The 10,390-nt window shown below is 36.5% G+C and overlaps 1 protein-coding gene across 3 annotated transcripts in view; it reads left to right on the top strand.

Moving 5' to 3' along the window:
- The window catches only part of il13ra2 (interleukin 13 receptor, alpha 2), an 11,422-nt gene extending 2,260 nt beyond the window's left edge, over positions 1-9,162 (top strand). For 2 of the 3 annotated variants that reach the window (XM_016560546.1, XM_016560547.1), the window contains exons 3-10: positions 2,539-2,690; positions 3,383-3,536; positions 5,793-5,913; positions 6,555-6,739; positions 6,886-7,037; positions 7,531-7,684; positions 8,284-8,401; positions 8,517-9,162. In XM_016560546.1, the coding sequence (XP_016416032.1) occupies positions 2,539-2,690; positions 3,383-3,536; positions 5,793-5,913; positions 6,555-6,739; positions 6,886-7,037; positions 7,531-7,684; positions 8,284-8,401; positions 8,517-8,616 (1,136 nt within the window). In that variant the 3' untranslated portion in view covers positions 8,617-9,162. The remainder of the gene's footprint in view (positions 1-2,538; positions 2,691-3,382; positions 3,537-5,792; positions 5,914-6,554; positions 6,740-6,885; positions 7,038-7,530; positions 7,685-8,283; positions 8,402-8,516) is intronic. The other variant, XM_016560548.1, reaches the window with a different exon arrangement.
- The last annotated feature ends 1,228 nt before the right edge of the window (positions 9,163-10,390 follow it).

Raw genomic sequence — 10,390 nt, 5'->3', positions numbered from 1 at the left:
TACAAAAGAATAAAGACTAACCTTTGAACCTTTCGGGCCTGGTGCTCCTGGTTCCCCCTGCTCTCCCTTATAATTATTTGAAAACAGTTAAAGACTTATCATCAACACATTCAGAGGCAACATGATAAAATATCAGTTGTGTGTGTGGTCAGATTAATTATGGTCCATGTTACTGGTTGAGCAATAAGATGATTAAATACTGGTGCATAAACAAATAAATGTCTTTTTTTCTCAAAGGCCCCCTTGAGAATTACAGAGGTGGTAATATGGTTTACACCATATAACATTTTAAGACTTAGTTTTCTTGAGGTAATAATCAGAGATTGTTTATTTGACCTTTGGAAGACTGTCTGTCAATTAATGGCTTTTATCTGACGGCTGGAGATTCATTATGTCTCATGTGTCTTTTGTTTATTTAGACTGGGTAAAGAACTCCTGCAGAAATTACCCACAGCATAAACACAGCTAATTGACTGTTCGCAGGGAGCTTGATTGACAGGCGATCTTACCAATCAGAACACGGATATTATGTGGTGCAGCTGCTATCCGCAATCTTGCCCGACATCTACGGCCAGTCTCCATAGAAATCCATGTTAAAACGGGGTAAAAAAGATCGACTGAATTGAAACTTTTTCAATATAACTAAATATAAATATGTAAGGAGTGTTAAGCTGTGCTGTTGTTGGCTGCCACAGTAACGGCAATAAGCTAAGGAATTCCTTTAAAGTACCTGTTTTGCGTACCAGAAAACCTGTCATGTCCGGCGATGGCTTCCAGTGCTTAAGTTAAAATACTGAGTGTGAAATAATAAAATGATTATCAGGAACGTGCACAGACATTTTGAGGGGCAGGGGCTCAAGTGGAAAAAAGGAAAAATATTTTTCTAAACAAAACGTTAAATATATTAACACAACTCTGACTTACTTACCAATTTATTTTAATTCCCTCACATTATTGTTTCATTTTTCAACAGATGTCTACAAAATAATCAGTTCACATAGAGAGACCATGCATGGTCTTCTTTAATTTTATCACAAGAACAGGCAACAACAAAGATGCCACAAAGAAATCCATGTTAAAACGGGGTAAAAAAGATCGACTGAATTGAAACTTTTTCAATATAACTAAATATAAATATGTAAGGAGTGTTAAGCTGTGCTGTTGTTGGCTGCCACAGTAACGGCAATAAGCTAAGGAATTCCTTTAAAGTACCTGTTTTGCGTACCAGAAAACCTGTCATGTCAGGCGATGGCTTCCAGTGCTTAAGTTAAAATACTGAGTGTGAAATAATAAAATGATTATCAGGAACGTGCACAGACATTTTGAGGGGCAGGGGCTCAAGTGGAAAAAAGGAAAAATATTTTTCTAAACAAAACGTTAAATATATTAACACAACTCTGACTTACTTACCAATTTATTTTAATTCCCTCACATTATTGTTTCATTTTTCAACAGATGTCTACAAAATAATCAGTTCACATAGAGAGACCATGCATGGTCTTCTTTAATTTTATCACAAGAACAGGCAACAACAAAGATGCCACAATGTGCATGTTTTCTATGCTACTAGTTTCAAGTATATATTTAGTTATTTTGTTTATCCTATTTATCTGCAATTCCTTGTGTCAAATGTATGCAAATTAGCGTATTTTAATTACTTAACGCCTGATTTGCATATCAATGTGGCGGTTCTGATGAAGTTATTAATTTTACTGTATTCAGCTGTCGTTTCTCCATTAGGTTAGCCTGTATGCCTATGATGATATATTGCCTTAGCTAAACTTTAGATTACACGGTAGCCCAGATAGCAAGCAGACGTTGATTCAACGTCAATTTTTGGTTGTAACGGTCAGTATCAGTCGTCAGTCAAATTTCGATGTTGAATCAATGTTCTTTATTTGGTCGGTATCAGAGGGATACGTATGAGTTTAGAGTCACGGTGTGTCTTTCATTTAAGTAAAAGCAAGTAAGTTTATGAAGCCTAAAATTGACAGTATGTGAGCCCTTCACAATGCAAAATGCAAAAACTAATGTGATGTTCTTCCTACTGGACATGTTTATGCATAAACCCAAGTAATAATTGAAAACTTCATAAGAATATGGGTCATAAATTCAAAATCTCTGTCACTAACTTGCCTAGTGGAGAAGAGGAGAGAAGTGTCCTCAACTAAGCTTGGTAATAGCTGATCACTAAATAAATTAATAAAAGAAAGAAAGAACCGTAAACTCATATACTAAGCAAATAGTTGACCTATTTAATATTTCTTTAATATTGTATATATTGTCTTTAATATTTGTGACACAGTTTCCTTGATTGCTTAACTTAATGACCAGATAGGGAGGCTTTAGCATGACTTTGTGTCGCAGATCACAAATAATTTGGCTGAGTTCACTGGATTTCACAACAGTTTAACTCATGGGATTAGATGGAGTTTAAAAATTCCAATTGGATGCTTGTTTCAGGTGCTTGGTCTGTCTTCAAGCCAGGAGTTGTTAGTGCAGTCAACATTGTTCATACACAGTGTTCTTTTCCCACAGTGGATCCACCTGCCAATATTGAGATAACAGACCCTGGCTTCCTGGGTTACCTCAGTGTCCACTGGACTCAGCCAGCCAGCCTTCAGAACCTTACAGGCTGCACAGTACGATACCAACTCAGATACTATGACACCTATGAGGAACGATGGAGGGTAAAAATCCTCGAGAACTCACAGAACACACCACACACCGTCTCATTTGTTTTCCTTTCAGCACATAAGCATTTATACGTTAGTGTCGTTTTTACTTAATGCATGCCACACTCAGAAATTTTTTGAAATAACTATGCTATGAAGAATTCTAAGTTTATTTTGTGGTCATTTCTCTGAAATTGTTCTGACACCACATTACTAAAGCTTTGTTCAATCTTGCTGGATAAACCTGGTCTAGTATTTCATCATTTTTGTGACTCATTATCAGCCAAATACATGTTTCTTTCTGAACATTTGTACTTGTTACATTTAGTGCTGTAATCTAAATAAAAAAGATGGTTCAGAGCCAAATCAGTAAATATGCATTTGTCTCTGTTCATAAATCATGGTTCAGTAAACGTCCTACACAACCTCTTAGTAAACCAAAGACAGTTAAGTGTTCCATGGAACTCCTCAAGATTCAGTCTGAAACTCCTCAGTCAGAGCCAAAATCTGGGTTTCATTTAATGCAACCCCTCAGAGAGAACAACTCCCTGCGGGTGATGTACTTAGTATTCAGAGAGACATATTTGTTCTAAAGCATCTTCAAAACATAGCAGCTTTTCATGCTTTATGTATACTGATATCATGCCGTTATTCTTGCAAACGTAGTGATTTATGACTCAAAATGTCCCTCTTTTTGTGTTGTACAGAGTGTTCGAACTGTCAAGCTGACTTATGCTGCTCAGTTTGATCTTGAGAAACCAGTCAAGGTGAGAATACTCACTGTGCTGAAGTGTGCCTGTACCAATGGGACAGAGGTCCAAGGGGAGGAGAACGAGTGGGTCTACACACCTGAAACTACAGGTAAAGATTCAAAACCTATTCCACCCCACTGAAGCGAGCAAGAGCAAAGATCAACCATATATAGTGTATTGTGATTGCAAGGAATCTAACTGAAGCCCTAATTTATTCCTTACATTATTTGCTTCATTTAAACATGCACTCAGTAAGTTAATCACAATCATTTTACCTCTAAAAATGGTTACTTTTGAAAAACATGTTAAAAACAACCACCTATGAAGACTCTAACATTCACCGTACGTAGTAATAAATAGAGCTATACTCACTGTGCTGAAGTGTGCCTGTACCAATGGGACAGAGGTCCAAGGGGAGGAGAACGAGTGGGTCTACACACCTGAAACTACAGGTAAAGATTCAAAACCTATTCCACCCCACTGAAGCGAGCAAGAGCAAAGATCAACCATATATAGTGTATTGTGATTGCAAGGAATCTAACTGAAGCCCTAATTTATTCCTTACATTATTTGCTTCATTTAAACATGCACTCAGTAAGTTAATCACAATCATTTTACCTCTAAAAATGGTTACTTTTGAAAAACATGTTAAAAACAACCACCTATGAAGACTCTAACATTCACCGTACGTAGTAATAAATAGAGCTTTTTTTTTTTTTTTACAAATAGCAGGTCATTTCATTGTGTTTGGAGATCACATACTAATCTCTGTGATTCCTGTTATTGATACTTTTGCTGACAAAAATATTCATGGCTGGTGGGAAATAGAGCATTTGGTAACTAAAAATGTGTGCCTTTTTGCGAGTATCTGATCGTAAGCTCCAGATAATGAAAATAGCAAATTAGGGGGGAAAAACGTCGGACAGACTGCACAGGAAGACTCAACAAATATCAGCAAGGCCATGCAAACATACTGCATTTGCTTAATGCTGCATTCACGCCAGGTCGTAATTACTGTAATTTCAAGATGACAACATGTGGCTTTTTACTTGGAGCTGTTCACACCCTTAGACTCGAAACTTGATGCCTATAGCGCCTAATGAATCTGATGTCGTCAGGTGGTACAAGTTGTAGCTCTCAGAAAATTCCCAATTCACAAGTTGTAATACCATATGGCCTGAATGCACCTTAATGCTGCATTCATGTCGTAATTACTGTAATTTCGAGATGACCACACGTGTCATTCTACTTGGAGCTGTTCATACCCTTGTATTCGGAACTATCGCACTATCAATGCCTAAATATAGCGCATAATGAATCTGAGGTGGTCAGGTGGTACCGTTTTGTGGCTCTTTAATGTGTCGTGAGTCATGACAGATCGATGTAGTGCCTCAGTTCAAGCGGCTTGTGAACCGATCATCTCTTCCTCTTTACTAGTTATAGCATGAAATAAATATGTATGACCATCAAAATGTATCTTGTTTCAACCGTGTAAATATGTCAATACACACTATTTTTGCTCTGCAGTCTGTTCAGAGATTGTCTTACTATAGGGAGATAAGAGGGTCTATATTACTCACTATTGGAGAAAGTGTCACGTGTAACTTAATAACCAATCACATTACAGCCTTGCCGTCATTGAATTTCAGTCAGAATTTTACGACACTCAATCACCATTTATGGATACCATAGGAATGAATGGGAAGTGCCGTAAGCTGAAGGCAGATAGGCTGTCAATTCATTCAATTATAAGCCATTTCCTCTAAAAAGCTGTTTATTCAGCGTAGTGAAGCCTCTCCTCCATTGACATCCATTCAAACAAAATGGCCTCTGGTCTCCTTTCCCACGTAATGCCAAAGCGTAAGCCATTATGCTTTTTTGGCTATGGGTTGCAGGCTTGCCTTGTAGTGATTTTGGTCAGGTTGCTTGTCAATCAAACTTCCTGCAAAGGGCCATATCTGGACATTTAGACGTATACATTTATTATTTAAACATAAATAATTACACGCCTTTTCAATTTAAAGTGTATTGCATAAGCGAAATACTAAAAAGAACATAAAAAATAGGAACATGCTAGTTTAAACACACCCATCTGGTATCTATTACACAAACATTTTCATAATATTAATGTCCTGTTTTCAAGGAAAGTGCTTTTGAGGAGTGGACCAGCTGTTGCATGAGTTAGATTGAGTCTTTCTATGAAATGATCAGCTGAATCTCATTATAGACCTCACTGTCTGCTGGATTACATTACCTTAAATTTGATAATAACTGCAAATTTAATTGATTGAGCTTGATAAGTATTGTCATTTAATGTAATAATTGTTATCACCTGTTAAAATAAACATGTTATCACCTGTCTCAGGTGTGGCGGGATCACGAATAAGAGATTTTCACTGTGTCTACTATGGGAAGGAGTACATGGAATGCACCTGGGAGTCAGGACCCGTCCAACCTCCAAATTCACAGCACTACCTCTATTACTGGTGAGCACTTCCATGTGAAATGCTGATTACAAACACCATTAAAGCATTCCAAACGCTTTTTACAGATGCATCAAGGGCTTTTTCACTGTCTGTGCCTCAGGGGGAGCAGAGGACAGGTTGAAGCACAAGTCATTTTACTTGAATGTACTGAGCAACCTTATAGAGTTCAGTGTTCAAATGACAAAGCTTCCACTGTTTTATCTGTTCCATGGAAAAAGAAACGCTATGCTTACTAGAGTATACAGTACACACATTTGTTTTTGGCAAAGTTTAACATAAGCCAGTTTGGTTGGTGGTCATGGTTGAAACACTAGGATCTGATCACTGCATTCCACTGCACTACAGGTCAAGAGTCAGGACTGCTTAGCTGGAACGAGCAAGTCTCTAGTTCTTTCTGTAAATTTATGTAGCAGGTCAACAGAATCTTCAATTTGATGTTAAAATACGATTTAAAACCCAACATCTGTTCATACTCTGAATCTCTAAGATCAATAGCATGCATAATTTTCTTTCTAATGATATCTAATGATGCACATAGAAACAAACAAATCAGTTTTATGTTGATATCCCACGTTTTGAATAATAAAATAAGCACACTTAAAGACTCAACTTGATGAGTAAATGTATATCTGTTCTTCCAGGCACAGGGAAATGGATGAAACAAAGGAATGTCCAGAATACATCATATTATCTGAGGGTCGAAGGGGATGCCGGTTTCCTCGAGAATCACTCTTGGAGTTCTCTAAGTTTAATTTATGTGTAAATGGATCCTCTCCAGCAGGAAGTCTGAAAATGGCCTACTTCTCTATTGAGGTCCAAAACCATGGTAACTACAGACTGCTTTATACCTGACAGAACAAACTTCACAATGAGTCTAGAAACTGCAAAATCAGCTAACTAGGGACATATGGTCTGACTCGGTAGTAAAAAAAACATATTCCTCATTTTCTTCTCACTTTCTTTCTCTTGCAGTAAAACCAACAGTGGTCTCCTCTGTGCATGTCTCAGAGATTGATGGAGAGCTGAAGTTAGATTGGTCACCACCTAGTGGCCAGGTGCCAGAACACTGCTTGGAATATGAGGTGGAGAGCAGCATTACGATGGAAAATGGCAAAGAAAAGCAGGTATTTTAATAGTTCTGTTTTTCTTCTATCCAGTGCAGTTAGATGATTAAAATCATCTGATAAATAAAAATCACAGTAAAAATAAACATTATCCTCAGCTCTACTTTTCATGTTTTTGTGGTTGTTGCTGCATATTTTAGGTGTCTCACATTTGAAACATGCAGTTCAGATTATAGAGTACTAATGGGCTGATAAGAATCTGACATATTAGATAAGGGAAACATCCGAAATGCCTTCAGGAGAGGGACTGAGAAACACTGATGACAAGACTCTCTTGTCTAAAAGTCTTTTTATAGCTTTGTAACATCTAGAAATTTGTAAACAACACTTGTTGACATGAACACCTGCCATTCATTTGCATTTCATTCTGAATCTTGGCATGCATTGTCAAACCAAGATTTGATTTAGCTAATGTGCCAATACAAACACCAAAAAAAGAGCCAAGAATCCAGTCTGTCAAAAGCATGCATGAGGTCTTTTTTTTCCCTTTCAGGAAAAGATGGTTCTTCAGAATTTAGAGGACACATCTTATGGCGTCCCGAGAGAGGCGGAAAGTCAGAAAACCTGCTTTCGAATCAGGTCAAAGGTGAACATGTACTGCGCTGATGGAGGATTTTGGAGTGACTGGAGCCAAACAAAGTGTACAGGTTAGACCTATTGATTAAAGAGTGTTCTGTCATTCTGATCTTGTGAAACTTTTATAAGTGATACGTGTTTATGAAGATTTAAAGATAGTTGTTTTATTTAATGTGCTCTTTTCAGCTTTTGAAAATATTTATGGTTAACACATCCAAAGATGTTAGAACATCAAGTCAAGTCACCTTTATTTATATAGTGCTTTTAACAATACAGATTGTGTCAAAGCAACTGTACAGCATTAATTAGGAAAGTATTGGGTCAATAATGCAAAATGACAACAGTAAACACTAATTTTCAGTTAAAGGCAGTTCATCATTGAATTCAGTGATGTCATCATCCAGCTCAGTTCAGTTTAAATAGTGTCTGTGCAATCAAGTCGACGATATCGCTGGTAATTAAGTGTCCCCAAGTAAGCAAGCCAAAGGTGACAGCGGCAAGGAACCAAAACTCCAACGGTGACAGAATGGAGAAAAAACCTTGGGAGAAACCAGGCTCAGTCGGGGGGCCAGTTCTCAGAAATGGTCCTTAGATTGTAAATAGTCCTTTCCATTTTAAACGTCTAATGTTAGTTTGATCATTCATGTCTTTTTCCTCCTGTCACCATCAGAAGATAAGGAAACTCAATACATCCCAAAATGGACATATCTCGGTCTGGTGGGCCTGGTGGTCATTGGCATTGCTGGAGTCATCATCCTCTGTCTTTCATTATGGATATTAAAGAAGATGTAAGTATATGGCCAAAAGATTTATTAATAAATAAACAAACACTTACAGATTCTTTGATAGGATAATTCTTCATTGATTTTACATTGACTCTAAAACTCATTTCTATTCCTACAGTTGCATAAAAAAGATCAACAAAAAGGATGCCCTCTATACTTTATACAAGGAGAAGGTCAACGAGACCATGCTCACTATCCTCAGCCCCATTTTCAAGTGATGCTCCCTTTGACCTGCTATGCTGAATTACCGTTTAGCAGTTCTAGACTGCAGTAAAAGTACAATACTCAGACAGAGAAACAAACATGAGACGTGAGACGTCAACACCCTTAAAGTGATAGCTGATAGAACCAGTAGTCTTGTGGAATAGGTATGTGGAGACCTAAATGAACCACAGCACTGACCCGAATGTATGAACCACTTTGGTTTAAAAGACACTATACTACTATGTGATGTGTTTACGCACATATCATGTGTTACTTAAAGTTACTCAAAGATTTTTCAAATGCCAATGATCTTGCCGATTTTGCCAATCATCTTGATATTTTAGCCAATGATTTTTCAAATTCCAATGATCTTGCCAGTTTAGTCAATGATTTTTCAAATGCCAGTGATCTTCAGTTTTATTTTCCTATCAGCTTTTTTGCTGTTTCACTTTGATGTATGTCATGACTCTTTTAGTATTTGAGTTTATTTTACTGCTGATTACATAATGAAGGAATCAGGAGTAAAGAGTATTCATACACTTTGGAAAAAAAGTGCTTTTTTTTTTTGGAAAAAATTATTAAAATCAAATTTTCTTGAATTTATATCCTGTTTGTGTAAGTTTTTACAACAGATACTTTCAACAAGAAGTCTGTAAAACATCCACAACCCACCACTACAGTGTGCACAGATATGCAGTTAAAGAACATATTTCCATTCTTGTTCAATTCCTAATCAGAACATCAAAGCCCTTCCTGTTGATCATCATCACTTCCTGTGCTGACTAGGCCTGGTGAGTATGTATGGTGACTGGAATGGTGATGTTTGGGTGGGTCATCATGATGTCACACAGTATAGTACAAATGACGCACTGCATTACCTCCAAGAAACAGGGTGTCGCTTTATTCATAGAATTATCACTCATGCTACAAGCATTATTGTTTTGACAATGCTCTACATTTACATGCCATCAAGCCACAGTTCTCTAATAGTAAACCAACTTACTTTCTTTAACTTACTGATGTAATATTGATGGATCCTAGTGTGGTATCCACACCCTGCTCACTTGACTCAACTTGCCTAAAAATAAGAAGTTATTAAAGGGATAGTTTTCCCAAAAGTGAAAATTCTGTCAGCATTTACTCACCCTAATGTCAATACAAACCCATATACATGTCTTTATTTCTTCGGTGAAACACAACAGAAAATGTCTGAAAAATGTCTCAGTGTTTTGTTTTGTTTTTTTCATTCAGTGATATTGTTTTTGACCCTGTTTACTTTCATATATGGACAAGAAAGATGAACGTTTCATGAAAAGATCTTATTTTGTTTTGCACTTTTTGTGTTTTGTCAAAAAGCCTTTTGTTTGATGGCCAGTGTGTAGCAGATCTTAATTTGGGCATGTCTAATTCATTGATAGAATTAGGTATTTTCATTCTTGAATATTTCATTTGCACCATTTGTGTTCTGAGAATGTGGTATTCAAAAAAATATTGAAAAAAAATGAAAATATTAAAATGAATGAAAATTTTGTAACACTGATTTAAACATGAAAAGACTGAAGTAGTATTTTCTTATAAAACATACATGTTTTATTTACAACTTCAAAAAACATTTTTTTACAGTGTACAGCAGTATATAATAAATAACTCTTTGTTAGAGTATTTCCATGTTGAATTCAAGTTGGGCCACTTATTGATATTGATATGCTCTAATTGTTCCAAATTCATCCTAATTTTGTATCAAATGTTTAAACTGTGAAATTGTACATTTGTATAAATAAATACATA

The sequence above is a fragment of the Sinocyclocheilus rhinocerous genome, unplaced genomic scaffold, assembly GCF_001515625.1.
Source record: "Sinocyclocheilus rhinocerous isolate Xijiao unplaced genomic scaffold, SAMN03320098_v1.1 scaffold77, whole genome shotgun sequence".
In the NCBI taxonomy this organism is placed as follows: domain Eukaryota; kingdom Metazoa; phylum Chordata; class Actinopteri; order Cypriniformes; family Cyprinidae; genus Sinocyclocheilus; species Sinocyclocheilus rhinocerous.
Note: the sequence above shows the minus strand (reverse complement) of the source record. Positions and strands in the feature narration are given on the sequence as shown.